At 46.3% G+C, this 17181-nt stretch overlaps 2 protein-coding genes across 4 annotated transcripts in view; both read right to left on the reverse strand.

Moving 5' to 3' along the window:
• Positions 1-17005, reverse strand: part of LOC134211919 (zinc finger protein 135-like) — a 36323-nt gene extending 19318 nt beyond the window's left edge. Inside the window, exons 1-3 of one of the 3 annotated variants that reach the window (XM_062689309.1) lie at positions 16765-17005; positions 2045-3650; positions 1745-1763 (exon numbers count right to left, since the gene is read on the reverse strand). In XM_062689309.1, coding sequence (XP_062545293.1) covers positions 2052-3650; positions 16765-16881 — 1716 coding nt within the window. In that variant the 5' untranslated portion in view covers positions 16882-17005 and the 3' untranslated portion in view covers positions 1745-1763; positions 2045-2051. Of the gene's footprint in view, positions 1-1744; positions 1764-1858; positions 3651-16764 lie in introns of those variants that run through there. The other 2 variants (XM_062689310.1, XM_062689308.1) reach the window with 2 other exon arrangements.
• On the reverse strand, positions 9249-10995 carry LOC134215806 (uncharacterized). Its single transcript, XM_062694917.1, has 2 exons — positions 10330-10995; positions 9249-10199 (listed from the first exon to the last, which is right to left on the reverse strand). Exons 1-2 carry the CDS (start codon positions 10993-10995, stop codon positions 9249-9251), a joined length of 1617 nt encoding a protein of 538 aa, XP_062550901.1.
• Positions 17006-17181: the final 176 nt, after the last annotated feature.

Genomic DNA, 17181 nt, shown 5'->3' on the forward strand with positions numbered 1-17181 from the left:
GGTCGGGTAAGAATTACATGACCAGACATACCCATCCCCACACTACCTGAGTTACCTCCTCAGGTGTCTGGTTGCAGATTTCCGCTTACCCTTGCTCAAGAAAAAAAAACACGTTCATGTCCGTACCGGCCGCATCGAAAGCACTTGCAACTGGCCTCCCCGCGAAAGCCGACTCACCGCAGTGATCTTCCTCATGGCTTAATCAATTCACCCGCTTCGTCTTTTCTTCACGTACTCCAGAGTTAGCTGACTGGCCTGGATCGATTCTAAAGCTATGATAAACGTGTCTAAGGCTGTGACTTCGCCTTCTTTCAAACGTAGTTCTTGAAACTGCTTCACAGCGATTCCAACACACTCAAGCATTTTTCAAAGCATCCCATGCTTCTTTTGCTGTTCGCTTGTCCTTCACGTAGTCCAGTTGATCTTTCGCGATTCGGTGAATGAGTAAATTCTTGCATTTCTGGTCTTTTGTCATTCGAGTTTCATCTTATTTTCCGCTTTAACCACCTTGTTTTCGATGGCATTTTTTAGACAGTCCAGCAAATTTTTATCTTCCATCAAGACCTCAACTCGGAACCTCCAGGAGCCGAAATAGGTTCCATCGAACAACCACATCTTTTATTCGCCTATTTCAACGAGCACAAGTTTTCGAAAAAAATAGCGTCTCGAAGTTTCTTTCTTTTTCAACGTTCTGGGCTCATAACCAGAAGATATTTTAGTTACTAGATAAAGATTGTCGCTGTCTGTAGGTTTCTCTCTATGCAATTATGATGTAACTCTCAGGATGAAACTAGGAATAATCGATTAACATTTCCTGAACGATTGCTACGGGAATGAAAGGCAAAATCGACATAGTTTTCGTAATTACAAGGATGACAATTTTGTTATGAATCACGGACAAGTAATGGCGTTTCTTGGCAGGTCAGATCTTACACTGTCGTCGCTGTCCGGAACATCTTTTGCTGGCGAGGATAGGGGATCTAAATGTCAATGAAGGGAAAATACCAAGGAAAATACATACGATTTGACAGTTTGATACCAAACATGTTTCGGACAGCAGAACAAAGGGAACCGAAGCGACAATCTTTATCTAGTAACTAAAATATCTTTTTCATAACCTAATGAAACAGGCAGAGCTACAAAGAAGTTCGTCATTATTAGGAGATGACTCGAACACGAATGAGGAAAATTCATGACAGCAATGCAGTCTACTTAGATTATAACTTGGATTGTAATATTTACATATTTTTGTGTATTTAGTTTATACATCCTAGGTTTATACATATTTTTTTTTTCTTTATTTATTTTGGTTTGGCACTCTGTGTTATTTAACCGCTACTGTGCCGAGATCTACTGTGGTACTCTGCAGCCAGAATCCACACAGAATCTATTTTGAGATATTTCCATTGTTGTTGTCGTTGCTGGTCCATCTCGTCGTGAGTCCATTGTGTTTGCTTTGTCCATGTCGTGTATCCAATGATTGTTGCATTGTCCGGTTGCCATTTATCCGGGTAACGTTGGAGGAATGCCTCCGAGAAGAACAAGTTGTCAGTTGTCATCAGGCAGCCGTGACGGTGAGGCGTGCACCCCAATACGCCACCGCATAGGCTACGCATCCGGCGACTGACGAAGGTTTTGGTGGAGGGGCTGGGAATCGAACCCATGACCATTCGCTTGAAAGGCGAACGTGTAGCCAACTACGCTACGGGACCCCCCAGGTTTATACATAGTTACTAATGATAATATGTTGAACGGTTGCATACCTAAGGTAGCAGGAAAAGAGTACTAACAGTGAATAAGGAAATAAATTCTCTAGGATGTAAAGGGACTTCGGACGAAAGGAGCTCTCACTTCTGATCACAAGAGTAACCCAAATTATATTCAAGTTGATATACATTTTTCGTTGCCAAAGATTGAACAAAAATGGTTACATATGGCGCATCAACATGCATCTTTTGAACCAAAATTTACCAAGCAAACGATTTCAAGTGCATATCGACGTTATTTCCGACCATGCATCATTACCCACCAAGATGATACTTACCAGAGCCTCATTCCGCATCCATCTGCGCCATTGTTAGGTTCCGGTTGCGCTCTGCGACGTGCCGTGCCTGGTGTCTGTTTCGCTGCGGCAACCGGGTAAAGGTGCGATCACAAAACCGACAAGTGAAAGGATACTCTTCGCCGCGCTGATGTAACTCTTCGTGCTTTTCCAGCAGCTTTTTCCTTCCGCCGGGAAATCCTTTCCCGCAAACGGAACACCGCAATGGAAATTCCTGGCTATGGGTTAGCTCATGGCGATTCTTGTCCGCCAGTTGCGTGAAGCTTCGCGAACAGTGCCGACAGGAATAGGGTTGTTCCTTGGTGTGCACCCGCAAGTGATTCTGCAATATGTGCTTCCACTTGAACCGACGCGAACATAAACTGCATTGGAAGGGTTTATCCGTTAGGTGGGCTGATTTCAAATGGGTGCGGAGTTTATGGTCGTTTTGCAGAAACTTTCCACATTCGTCGCATTGTACTGGCGTAGAAAGTTGAGGTAAGGTAGTCTTTTTTGCCGATTCACCATCTTGTAAGGAATGAATTGCCATGTGTTTTGTGAGTACAGACTGAGAGCGGAACGACTTTTCGCATTCGCTGCACTTATGTTCTAAGGTGTAGGGAACCAGTCGATGTTGTTCCAGTTTGATTTGAGTTTGAAAGCGTTTGAAGCACACATCACATTCGAAAGGGTGATCGCTATCGGTCTGACGCCGGTATAGCTCGTGATGCATTCGCGAGTGCTGTTTTAAAGAATCGATCGATGTGAATTCGGTCGAGCATCCACAACATTTTCGGTTGTCCATAGATCCTTCTATTTCCATTCGTTTTCTAATCGCTCGACAGCCACGTCTTTTGGTAGTCATTTGTTTCTTATAACTGTATCCAAACTTTTGATGGAAGTTTAATGTTTGCTTCTTGTTGTATCTTTTATAGCAAATTTCGCACTCAAACGGTTTCGCTGGATCATGTTCCGTTCGATCTTTGAGGTGCGTCTGCGAATGCTGAAGAATCTCTTCACTGCTTGAGCACAACACTTCACAAGAACAGCACTGCATCACATCGGGGAAGCCTACTGAGCTTAGACGATTTTTGAAGGCGCTTAATCGATGCATCGAGTCTAAGTAGAGAATACCCGAGAACATCTTGTAACATATGTTGCATTCAATAAGGTTGTCCGGTAGCGGTCCGCACGTTCCTCGATCCGATTTGTGACACAACTGCGAATGCCTTAGAAGCGCCTCGTGAGAATCAAAACATTCAACGCAGCCGCAACATTGGGTATAATTGGCTTCTTGACTTTCGGCGAGCTGTGCCAGGGGATCTACGATGATCAAATCGTCTACACTATCAATCTCTTGTGATAAATCATCAACCTGATCAATAATATCATCGTTTGTGATTTCGGCATTAGTCGGCGCTTCTTCGATGATTTCAATCATTTCGACCAACTCTGAGGATTCGATTGAGTCTTTGGCATCTCGCAACATAGCGTTCGCTCGGAAGCGTTGATCAGATTGTCTACATTTCTGCACCATTTGTTCCAGTTTTTCTAGATCCTCTGAACAATTGTAGCAAATGGATTGTGGTAAACCATCATTCTCTCCAACCTGGTGGGATTAAACAGATTTGTTTCAGTGATATTTTTATTCAAAAAGGTCTCCGCCAACCACGCAGTCTACGGAAGGTCCGCAAACCGTATTCTACCCGATCGATCCACCTTGCTCGCTTGGCACTTCGCCTTTTGTGCTCGTCGGATCGTTATGGATGGAAGACGATTTGCGGACTCTCCGTAGACTACGGGGCTGGCGAAAAGATATTTTAGTTACAAGATAAAGATTGTCGCTGTCGTCGCTGTCCGGAACATCTTTTGATGGCGAGGATAGGATGCTAAATGTCAATGAAGGAAAAATACATACGATTTGACAGTTTGGTACCACACATGTTTCGGACAACAGAACAAAGGGAACCGAAGCGACAATCTTTATCTTGTAAATAAAATATCTTTGGCTGGCGACGTACAGCCATGGATTGTCTATCCGGAACAAAATTAAAACGCTTTTTATACCGAAGTTGGATTTTTCTCCAGATACAGGCTAATTTCCCAACTTCGGAAGTAGTGCGCTGGATTCGCCTAAAAATGCGCTAAACAACGCATCAATTAGTTTGACAGATAAAACTTCGGAAGAAAGTTCGGTTCGGAAGTCCCGAATTCTAAGTTGGTGCTACGTCGACAATATTTACTGAACTTATTAATCCACCACTAACGCTGCATGTCTCATATGTCTATAGATATGGGATGATTGACCAAAAGTTCCATATGGTTCCATCATTGGGAAAAAGTCGATTCTTCTTCACCTTCATCGACGATGCAAGCAGGAGAGTATTTGTGTACTGTGTGGAGTCTAAACGACACGACAAAGGGTAAAGGGTAAAGCGTACTGTCGTGTCCTTAGGAGACGGCTGCATCCGAATCAGCCGTCTCCAGCTGCTGCTCGATCCGCAGCAGCTCCGAAGCACTACTGCTTCCCGCAAAATACATCACAAAACTGAAGCTAACTCCGCTCATCTGACACTCACACATCTGGCACTCGTGTCATGTATATGCCCTTTTATTCTGTTTATATTTATTTTATCATACCCGTCTCAATCCCTACACGTACCATTGGTACTTCACGTACCTGAAGGAATAAAATAGACCCCATTTTGCGGTCCTTATCATCTTACCTAGCAACTCCTATCCCTACCTCGTGGCGCTGGCCGGGATACGAGCAACCTTAGGGAAGATCGGGTAACCAACCCCGGTCGGTGGCCCTCCTTAGCCGTGCGGTAAGATGTGCGGCTACAAAGCAAGACCATGCTGAGGGTGGCTGGGTTCGATTCCCGGTGCCGGTCTAGGCAATTTTCGGATTGGAAATTGCCTCGACTTCCCTGGGCATAAAAGTATCATCGTGCTAGCCTCATGATATACGAATGCAAAAATGGTAACCTGGCTTAGAAACCTCGCAGTTAATAACTGTGGATGTGCTTAATGAACACTAAGCTGTGAGGCGGCTCTGCCCCAGGGTGGGGATGTAATGCCAATAAGAAGAAGAAGAAGAAGAACCCCGGTGGGAACTATGGTCATATGCTGACAGGAAAGGGGGATCGAGCGTCTGTTTTCCATGTTAGGAGCGTCTCACAACAGCGTCTGTTCCCCATATTAGGGGCGGCTGATCATCGTCCGAGTGCCAGCGATCAAGAACCATGTTGCATCGTGCCAGCATCAAGAAGGCAGCCCCTTCAACGCGATGTAGCGAACACTTCATTCAAGTACCACATCTACAATAGCGGCGGTGACAGAGCAGAACGAGAAGTTGGCTTCATGGTGATCGGGAAGCAGATGAAGCGTGTTATCCGGTGGAAGCCGATAAGCGACGAATGAAGGGCAAATTCTTCAACTGTAGCGTGATCAGCATCTATGCCCCAACGAACGATAATGCTGATGACGTGAAGGATGAGTTCTATGAGAGCCTTGATAAGGCCTACGGAGAGTGCTCAACACATGATGTAAAGATTGTCATCAGGGATGCAAATGCGCAGATCGGAAGAGAAAGTTTCTTAAGCCGTGTCATTGGTACGGAAAGCCTTCATCACGCTACCAACTATAATGGTCTGCGACTTGTATTCTTTGCTGCTGCTATTTAGAGGGATGGCAATCAACAGTACCTACTTTGCACGTAAGAATATCCGCAAACACACCTGGCAACATCCGAGTGGAGACACTTGCTGATCGACGGACGACATTTCTCGGATGTTATAGATGTAAGGTCCTTCAGAGGTCCGAACATTGACTCGGATCACTACCTTGTAGTTGCAAAAATTCGGACGCGACTTTCCAGCCCCAGCGTCACGAATTCACGAAACAACAGAACGATGCGTTTCAATATCCAACGCTTGTCAGTTGAAGGAGTTGCTGAAGAGTACCACCAGAAGCTGGACGAGCGGATAGGATATGCCACCAAATCTGGCGACGTCAACAGATTGTGGGAACATATCCATTAAGCTGTGACTGCAATAGCGCCGGAAGTGTTAGGAACTACACAGCGACGCGAACGAAATGGTTGGTTTTATGAGGAGTGCCAGCGAATGACGGACGAAAATGTTGCTAGGAGTCGAATGCTACCCAAGTAACCAAAAGTTCCTTTAAGAGTACGTTTTTCGCTTAATCAACTTTACTGAGCTGCTTAAGCGAGAAACGTACTCTTAAAGGAATTTGTGGTTACTTGGTTAGTGGCTCGTATCCGTTCCAACAGAGAGCGGTTCAGTGTAGCAAGGGCAGAAGAGAAACGAATCCACCGCAGGAAAAAAAGACAACACGAAGAGAGTGCGATAGTTGAAGCGCAGTAGAACATGGATAGAAACGATATGCAGAGATTTTACGCAACTGTCAATGGCGCTCGGCATAAGACTGCGCCAGTGCCCGCCATGTGCAATGACCGAGAGGGGGCCATGTGCAATGACCGAGAGGGGAAGGACGAGATCCCGGTCGTGCTTCTCAAACACGGAAGCTGCATCAATCAATCCACCACATTATCCAGAAATATGGGAGGATGAAGAACTGCCTGTCGGCTGGTTGGATATAGAAAATATTGTGAATTGTATAAAATACAACAGATTTCAGTGGGCTGATCACTTGGTGCGAATGTCGGAAGAAAGAATAGCGAAAACAATATTCAACAGAGAATCTGATAGGGGCCGGCGACTTCGTGGAAATCCACGAACACGCTGGCTGCACGCGGTGGAATCGGACCTGGAGACCCTGAACGTTCGGGGAAACTGAAGGAACACCGCCCAAAACCGACGATTATGGAGCTTTACAATACGCCAGGCATAGGTGTATCAGGCCCTCCTTAGCCGTGCGGCTACAAAGCAAGACCATGCTGAGGGTGGCTGGGTTCGATTCCCGGTGCCGGTCTAGGCAATTTTCGGATTGGAAATTGTCTCGACTTCCCTGGGCATAAAAGTATCATCGTGCTAGCCTCATGACATACGAATGCAAAAATGGTAACCTGGCTTAGAAACCTCGCAGTTAATAACTGTGGAAGTGCTCAATGAATACTAAGCTGCGAGGCGGCGCTGTCCCAGTGTGGGGATGTAATGCCAATAAGAAGAAGAAGAAGAAGGTGTATCGACGCTGTAGCCAACCAGGTTACCTGGATGGAGTCTAAACGATAACGCTATAGCGTCTAACAGGACATTTCTGTTAATATATAGTCTAAGGCGTGGGAGGCAAAATGTCGTTCAAATGACATTATATCAAATGACAAGTGACATTTTGAAAGAAACAAACACTCTCAAGCCTCAGATGTTATATTTAGAGCAATGTACCTTCGATTAAAAAGTGTGGGTAATTATGAAGTTACTTAGGCTTCTAAAAAAGTTTTTAACCGAAAAAATATCTAACCAAGCAATGATGGTAATTGAGCTATGACAGTTCAAAGGACTACATTAGCAAATATGTAGTTGGAATAAGCCGCCTGGAGTACTGGGAATCACTATGGAGCAGAACTGAATGAATGCAGTAGAAGGTCAGAAAGATGAAGAGCCTCTCTATCGCTCAACCGAGTGGACAGAGTTGGTTATAATAACCAGCGTGATATCGTGTGATAACCAGCATGCTTTAGCTCAGTTCCGGCGTTTCCAGGTGCGAAGATCCTGAATGGCCATGTGATATTGTAAGGTCAACAGATGGACAGTTTATTTGGAATATTGATTGGAGGTAACCACTTTCCCTTCGATGGGACTCGAACCCATGACCCTACAGTACGCTAGACTGGTGCTTTAACCAACTAGGCGTAAATAAATAAAAATAAATAAATAAACTAAACTACGAAGGACCTCCGTCGGCCTTCGCAACCTAGCGGCTACTGAACGAGCTCGAGATTCCCAAATTGGATGCATAGTCAAATCACTCGCAATCCATTCCTCACGCCAACACTTCCACATGTGTATGTAGTACACGTGCACATTAGAGGAGCGTGAGTATTTTAGAACATTCTTCGTCAGCAACTGCACTGATCAAGTAAGGTTGTGTAAGCTATTTGCCAGTCGGTCGTCAAGCGTAAATCAAAAGTGCGTAAATCCGCCATTACAATTATTATTCAGTCTTATTAATTAAGTATTTACAACTGGATATTTTATTTATTTCAAAATTCGTCTTGTACATAATAATAAGTATGGCGTTCAGTAAATCAAAGCCAATTCAATCCTACCCTTCACAACCAGCACAGTGTATGAAGGGCTGCGGGACGAAAGATCAACAGGATAAAATGTCGAATGAACACGTTTTAAAAATCTTCTACTGTCGAAACAAAATAATGAATGATATGTTAAGAATATGCTTCTGAACTAAAATCTAGAGTCTAAAGGTTCTGAAGCCACCATTTGAGAGGCATGAAGGCTTTTTTTCGATAAAATCAGTTGCTTTATTGCACGATGATTGTTAGGGGGCCTTTCACAAATTACGTAACGTTGAAGGGGGGGGGGAGGGAGTCAAGCCGAGCGTTACGATCCATACAAAAAAAATTAAACCTTCCATACAAAAAGTGTTACGAAGGGGACGGTGGGGGTCCAAAATCACCAAATTTTGCGTTACGTTATTTTAGCCTCCATTCAAGAGGCCTGGAAGCCTCCTTCTTTCAAGAGGCTTGGAAGCCTCCTTTCAAGAGGCCTGGAAGCCTCTGTCCGCGCCTCGGAATCCTCTCCGACGGCTCTGTACCTACAACGGCGGAACGGACTAATCCGGATATAGGTCACTGGTTCGCGAATTACAGTCACTAACCGGTACACTGCACTGGGGGATTTCGGTCGGGGAGATAAAAAATCACTTCACTCTACTTGATACTATCGCGATCGCGTGTATTGCTGTACGGTGTGAAGAGACGGTTACAACTGACTTTGTGTATAAAGTGGGTTGGATACAGTGATGGATATTCTTAGTCTATTGGATGTGCTATTGATTGGGGGCTATTGTGTGTCATATGGTAGTATAATGTGGAGCGTGGGAATGGGGTGTATGGTGTGAAGTGCAATATGGTTAACAATTTGGTGTTATAGTGCTTAGTTTAATATACAATTTATTGCGGTTGACGCAACATACCGGCCACCAATGAAAGATGTTCATTATAATTCGAAAAGTGTGCTTAATTCTAACAAAATTCATATACTTAAGATCTATGGTTGATGATAGCAGGATCAGTGTTGCTGGCCTGGGGGCCAGATATTTCGCCAGTAATGGAGGCGGAACGAGAGTCGTCATCGATTGGGAGGAGGCACACCTTCAGAATTGGTCGGTCTAGTACAGCACCGGATGCAAGCCTGACATCAATTACACGGACTATTCCGTCCGCGCCGGGATGTACAGCTGCAATGCGGCCCACGCTCCACCTGAGCGGGGGAAGATTGTCGTCCTTCAGGAGTACCAGCTTACCGACTAGAACGTTCGGCTGTCGGAAGAAGTACTTCGATCGTTGCTGAAGCTGGTGGAGATAGTCCGTAGACCACGATTTCCAGAACGCCTGGGTTCTCCGTTGGATTTCCTGCCAGAGCGATAGCCGATTCTTTGGGATTTGAGACAGGCCGGGCTCGGGGATCGATTGTAGAGCCGACCCAACAAGAAAGTGTCCCGGAGTGAGAAAGTCCATGTCGCTTGGATCCTCCGAGACTGCAGTGAGCGGCCGCAAATTGAGGCAGCTTTCGATTTGGCAGAGAACAGTGTGCATGGCTTCGCTTGGCAGTGCTTCTAGACCCACGACTCTCCGGAAGTGGTGCTTCATGGATTTGACTGCGGCCTCCCAAAGGCCGCCGAACGTTGGTGCGTTTGCAGGAATGAAATTGAACTGGATGGCGGATTCAGCACAGAACGATGCCACTTGCTGGTGGTTGAGCTGCGAACAGAGCTCTCGTAGTTGCTTGTCTGCACCTTTGAAGTTGGTGGCGTTGTCGCAAAACAATGCGATTGGTTTACCACGGCGAGCAACAAACCGTTTCAATGCAGCAATGAAAGCATCGGTGCTGAGATCGCTGACAAGTTCAAGATGCACGGCTTTAGTGACCATGCATACGAAGACGGAGACGTAGGTTCGAATCGGCGCAGCTCTTCTTACTGGAGACTTGACCTGTCATAAGACGAGTTTAAACAATCCCATTGAATTCCACCACTTAATTGTATCCTGACAGATACGTATTTCGACCTCAACAGTAAGGCCGTCTTCAGTGTCTTGTACTTGACTCGACTTTGAGCCAAACAGGGCCGCAATAATCGACACCGGTGTTGAGGAAGGCTCTTGCTGGTGTTACTCGAACTTTCGGGAGTTGGCCCATCAGCTGACATTCCGACTGCGGTCGGACGCGATAACAACGCAAGCAAGTGTTGACATGCCTCCGTACCAAGTTACGAAGGTGTAGAGGCCAGAATTGCTCACGAATGTGTGCGATCATCGCGCGAGGACCAGCGTGTAGGAGTTGCTTGTGTACCGAATCGATGAGCAGTGACGTTAGTGGGTGCACTTCAGGCAGGAGTATCGGATGCTTACGTGTAAATGAGTACGAGGAGTGGTTTAGCCGGCCACCGACAAGGAGTAATTCATCATGGATGAACGGATGGAGAGTTTTGAGTGGTGATTTTCTTAGATCTGCTTCAGTTCCAGCCCGAACAATAGCGATTTCGTGGCTGAAGCACTCATCTTGAACGACCTTCACGAGGCCGATGAGCGCCTGATGCAGTTCCTCGGCGGTAAGGAACGGTGTAACTTGCAGATCTATTCTAGTTAACTTGGCACGACAATGCCGCACAAAACGGCGACAATAAGCAGCGATGCAGATAAGCCTCGTCAGTGACGAGTATCGATTGAACAGAGTGTGATCGGGTGCCTCGACTGACCGTGAGATAGCTGCAATTGTAGCTGCTTTCATCTCTAGAACTTCTGATTGGAATTCATTAGATTCTGGAATTGTGAACAGGCTTGGCCATTCCGAAGGGTCAGACGATAGCCAAGGTGGGCCTTTCCACCATAGGGCGACGTTGATGAGCTCGCACGGATCAATGCCTCGCGAGATGATATCTGCCGGATTCTCCAAACCGGCGACATGGTTCCAGATTCCTCCTTCAGTCATTCGTTGAACTTCCGCGACACGATTAGCCACGAACGTATTGTAGTTTGTAGGAGGATTGTTCAACCAGTGTAGAGTGATGGAAGAATCTGACCAAAAGTAGGCCTCAGGTGTAATGTTGAGGCTACACACCACGTTTTGGTACAGCTGGGACAGAAGTACAGCAGAGCATAGTTCCAAGCGGGAAATTGACAGAGTTTGGATTGGAGCTACGCGGGATTTGGCTGTTAGGAGACGGCACGCGATGATACCATTCATGCCGGTACTTCGTATGTAGATGCACGCTCCGTAGGCATTCTGAGAAGCATCGCAAAATCCATGCAGTTGTATATTTTCTCCTGCACCTGCTGCTTTTACCAAGCGAGGGATGGAGAGGTGTTCGAGAGCTTCTAGACCAAGTCTATAGTTTTCCCACTCGACGTTCAGTGCGTTGGGAAGCGGTTCGTCCCAGTCCAAGTTTGCTTTCCAGAGTTGTTGGACGAACACTTTCGCCCGGATTACCACTGGACCGAGAATGCCCAATGGGTCGAATAACTTGGACATTTCGAGACGACGATCCGCTTGCTGAGTGGAAGGTTCATGGAGAACTCGGGAACTTTGAACCGGAATGTATCCGACTCAGGATGCCACAATAGTCCGAGTGTGCTAACCGAACCTCGAACGTCGTCGACTTCTACTATCGACCGGTTGTCTTGCAAATCTTCCGGAATTTGGGACAGCACTGCACTAGAGTTGGAGGACCACTTTCTCAGTTCGAAACCTGTGGACCCAAGAATGTTCTGCACACCGGAATATAACTGTACTGCACCTTCCACTGTATCGGAACCGCTGAGGAAATCGTCCACATAGAAATCCTTTCCAATCTTCGACGGGATGTCTCCATCATCACTCGAGTGGTCATAGGAGAGTTGTTGTAGACATCGTGTTGCTAAATACGGCGCACTGGATGTGCCGTACGTCACAGTAGTGAGCTCGTAGGAGCGAGCGACGGAATCTGATTCGCTTTGCCAGAATATCCGTTGAAGATGTCGATCGTCTGGATGCACCCAGATCTGCCGGTATATTTTGGTGATATCGGCAACGAGAGCTATCTCATTCGTTCGGAATCTGACGACGATGGAATACAGTGTGTCCTGAACAGTTGGTCCCACCATGAGACAATCATTGAGCGAGATTCCCGTAGAAGACTTGCTGGACCCATCGAAAACCACTCTGCACTTTGTGGTGGTGCTACTTGGCTTGAAAACAGCGTGGTGAGGAAGATAGAATGAGTGGGGATGAGTGGTGTCTTGTAACGGATCTACGGGAACCATATGGCCAAGATCGATATACTCCGCCATGAAGCTGACATACTGTCCTTTCAGATCGGGATTTTGACTAACCGACGTTGCATCCAATGGTATCGACGAAGAGCGCTAGCTTTGGAGTCACCAAGTTGACTCAAGATGCCTTCCTTTCTAGGTAGGCGCACAATGAAACGACCTGATTCATCATGGGTAGTGGTTTCTGTGAAATATCGCTCACAGGTTGACTCCTCCTTGGACAGTCCACGATTGCCAGGGCAGCTCTCGATTTCCCAGAATCGAGTTAACTGTTTGTCGAGATCTTCCGTAGTGCACAATAGCGCAACTGATTTGGCACATCGGGCTTCAACAGTGGTAGATACAGAACCACTTACTACCCAGCCGAGCACGGTACACTGTAGAACTGGATGACTTGATGAAGAACCAATTCCAACTGGCAGCTGACCTTCTCGGAGTAGACTGAAGAAAAGCTGTGCACCGATGACCATATCGATCCTGTGCGGTGTGGCAAAATCAGGATCGGCAAGAGCTATTGTGGATGGGATGTTCCATTTCGAAACATCGAGTGTCCTTCCCGGAAGATCGTTCGTAATCTTCGGAAGAATGCTGAATTCCAAACTGTTGGAGTAGGTGGAATCAACGGAACTGAACGTTGCAAATGTGCACTGGTGACTATTCACTGTGGATCCACCCATTCCGGCGATAACTGCTGCTCGCTTCTGCCGGTGCAGACCAAGAAGCTGGACGATTCTTTCGGTGATGAAATTCGACTCCGAACAGGAATCCAACAGGGTTCGAACGAATGTGGATTTTCCCGTTGGACCGTGGACCTTCACCACGGCAGTCGACAGCAGGACAGTGGAGTATGTGGCCTTCGACGAGCTGGCAGCAGCTAAAGCATTCGAAGTGTGGGGCTGATGGGTGGTGGACGAGATGGATGAGGTGGACGGAGTGATCATGGGAAGCCGAGATGACTCACCGTCAGTGTTAGAGGTGGATGGTTGATTCCTAATTGGTAGTTTTGCTTGGGGTTGGGTGGTACGATCATTGGGGGAGGACGGATGTAACAGAGTGTGGTGCTTCTCGTTGCATCTCCGGCAGGGTTTCGATGAACATTCACGACTGAGATGGTTGGACGACAAACAATTCCAGCATAGTTTCTTCTTGCGAACAGTGTCTTGCTTCTGCTCCAGCTGCATCTGTTTGAACACCTCGCAGTCATAAATACGGTGGGGTTGATGACACACAAGGCAACTGAATTTAGGTGGAAACGGCTTTGAAACGGATGCGGTGTGAGCAACAGAGAGGCGAGGCTTGTCCCGGGGAGGGGAGGGTATCACGCTTCCACTATTCAGTGAAAGCAGAATCCGTGCTTGATCCTTCAAGAAAGTGATCAACTCGCTATACTTCGGAATTTCTTGCCTATCGTTGCTTGTCGACCTCTCCCACTCCCTCAACATGCTCTGACCTAAACGACTACACACCATGTGTACTAGTAGCGAGCTCCATTGCGTGGTCGGCTCCCCCAATGTCGTTAAAATCTTTACGTGGCGTTCGAAATGGTCGACAAGTGATAGAATTGCAGAAGAAGATTCCTTCCTCACGGGCTCAACATTGAAAAGCGAGTTGATGTGGTTTTTGATCAACAGGCGCTTGTTATCGTACCGACTAACCAGAAGATCCCACGCAATCTTATAATTGTACCCGGTAATGCTCGTGGTATCCAGCAGACGCTTGACTGGGTCCTTGAGCGCCGCCAGCAAGTAGTGAAACTTGTCCACAGCTGCCAAATCCTTATTATTGTGGATCAAACTACGATAGGCGTCGTAGAATGGGATCCAATTATCCATCTCACCATCGAATGTGGGCAGATCAATCTTCGGTAGTCGGACGACAGAGGAAGAAACGTAAGACGCTTGGGCAGAAGGCGTGCTATTCTGCTTATTCAATGTGAGAAAATCCCGGAGCTTGTAATACAAGTCCTCCATATCACTGCGCTTCTTGACAAACGTCGCCTTCGTTTCGGCTTTCTCCTCCATGAGTAATTCCACCTCAATGGACACGTTTACAAAACGATCGTATAACTGATCCAACCTCAGTAATCTTGAGTCGATCTTACTCTGATCGACCTCGGCATCATACTCATTAACGAACGTTTCTATAGTTTTGATGGCGTCCACAGTGACACTCATCAATTTCGAGCGTTCTCGAAGTGCCATTTTGCTTCCTCAGAACGCCACGAACAACAAAACCACCACAACCCAAACAATTACAAAAACTACGATGCCGGTCCACTCCACCAATCCAAATTCCAAAAAAGTTACTCTACTATGGAGTACTCACCGTAGTCTCGCCGACCCAATACTACCACACCCTACTCACGATGGCACAGGTTCTGACGCCCAAACCTGGAAACGGGATGGCACAGGTTCTGACGCCCAAACCTAGAAACGAGATGACAAGGTTCTGACGTCCAAACCATGAAACGTGTTGGCACAGGTTCTAACGAACAAACCTGGAAACGGTTGTTCTAGTTTTAACGACAAACCAGAAAACGAATGCACTATTGGGTTTTATCGCTCTACCCGTAAACGGTTTCACTGCACTAGCGCTTTTCTACCACCAAAATGTCCTCTTTGGACCACTGTGTACTGTGCTTTCTTTCTGGTTCAATTATTCAATTGTCCAGTCCAGAGTCCATACAGTTCACTCTTCGTCACACACACGGCGATCTGATGAGAATCACACGCGACCCGGAATGCGACGGGAAATCCCAATCTCCACCGACCAAATCACACCGAAGTCCCAGCACCGATCACAAATCGGAGAATTAATTAATTGCCCCACAATAAGCAATCAATCACCTTTCCCCACTTCACTGTATTTGGTCGCACATGCGACAACAATTGCACTACCAATGTGCGCTTGTTTCCCACTCGAATGGAACGATAATCCGCTTCGAACGGACCAAAAAGATGTCCGCGCCTCGGAATCCTCTCCGACGGCTCTGTGCCTACAACGGCGGAACTGACTAATCCGGATATAGGTCACTGGTTCGCGAATCACAGTCACTAACCGGTACACTGCACTGGGGGATTTCGGTCGGGGAGATAAAAAATCACTTCACTCTACTTGATACTATCGCGATCGCGTGTATTGCTGTACGGTGTGAAGAGACGGTTACAACTGACTTTGTGTATAAAGTGGGTTGGATACAGTGATGGATATTCTTAGTCTATTGGATGTGCTATTGATTGGGGGCTATTGTGTGTCATATGGTAGTATAATGTGGAGCGTGGGAATGGGGTGTATGGTGTGAAGTGCAATATGGTTAACAATTTGGTGTTGTAGTGCTTAGTTTAATATACAATTTATTGCGGTTGACGCAACAGCCTCCTTCTTTCAAGAGGCCTGGGAGCCTCCTTCTTTCAAGAGGCCTGGAAGCCTCCTTCTTTCAAGAGGCCTGGAAGCCTCCTTCTTTCAAGAGGCCTGGAAGCCTCCTTCTTTCAAGAGGCTTGGAAGCCTCCTTCTTTCAAGAGGCCTGGAAGCCTCCTTTCAAGAGGCCTGGAAGCCTCCTTTCAAGAGGCCTGGAAGCCTCCTTTCAAGAGGCCTGGAAGCCTCCTTTCAAGAGGCCTGGAAGCCTCCTTTCAAGAGGCCTGGAAGCCTCCTTTCAAGAGGCCCGGGAGCATCCCTTCAAGAGGCCCGGAAACATCATTTCAAGAGGCCCGGAAGCCTACTTTCAAGAGACTCGGAAGCCTACATTCAAAAGGCCCGGAAACCTTATTTTAAGAGGCCCAGAAGCCTCCTTTCAAAAGGCCCGGAAGCTTTTTTCAAGAGGCCTGGAAGCCTCCTTTCAAGAGGCCCGGAAGCTTCCTTTCAAGAGCTATCAATAGCCATAAAAATCCTGTAGGAAGCTGTTAGCCACCCTTTTCGGAAGCCTCTTTTCAAGCAGCCTCTTTTCAAGTGGTTCGGAACCTTCCTTTAGAAAGCTTGATGTATAAAACTAAATTGGTATTGGGAAGTTTCACGGAATAATGAAAATTTGAGCCAACTTCATGGAGAACCATATATCCCGTTAGTTTTAGGATCTATTTTTCATGTCTCCTATAAGTTACGTTTATTTTCATTTTTCATTGTTTTTTTTTTTACACTTAAGTCAGCTTCGACTGATTCGAGACTCTTTTACCCAAAAAGCTTTCCCCTGGCGTAAACGCTACACTACACACATATTAAATTTTAAGGATCACGTAGCCAACCGGATATTTACCTGTATTTCCGCTATCCGAAATATGTGGTCAACAAATTTATGCTGTCGATTGAATAGTGAGATCAAGCTCCGGCCAGGTTCTGCACACAAACGACATAATTCACTATAATTTGCCATCAATTAATGAAATAATAGATATTTTTATCTAAAAAAATCTTGTTTAGTGAAGCACAAAAACCGCCTTTGCCGTATTCGGTCTCATCGGTCTGATCAGCTGTTAATCATTTCACACCACTTGCATTCTCAACCAATGAGCATAGATAGATAGTATAGACAGATAGATAGTATTTATTTACATTGATTCTCAACTATATATACAGAGTGGCAATACAAAAAGCCAACACATGTATGTGTGCATGCGATGCGATTTCCGAAGAACGATCTCGGATGAAGTGTTCGAAAATGTTTATTATCGAA

The sequence above is a fragment of the Armigeres subalbatus genome, chromosome 2 (genome assembly GCF_024139115.2).
Source record: "Armigeres subalbatus isolate Guangzhou_Male chromosome 2, GZ_Asu_2, whole genome shotgun sequence".
Lineage (NCBI taxonomy): Eukaryota > Metazoa > Arthropoda > Insecta > Diptera > Culicidae > Armigeres > Armigeres subalbatus.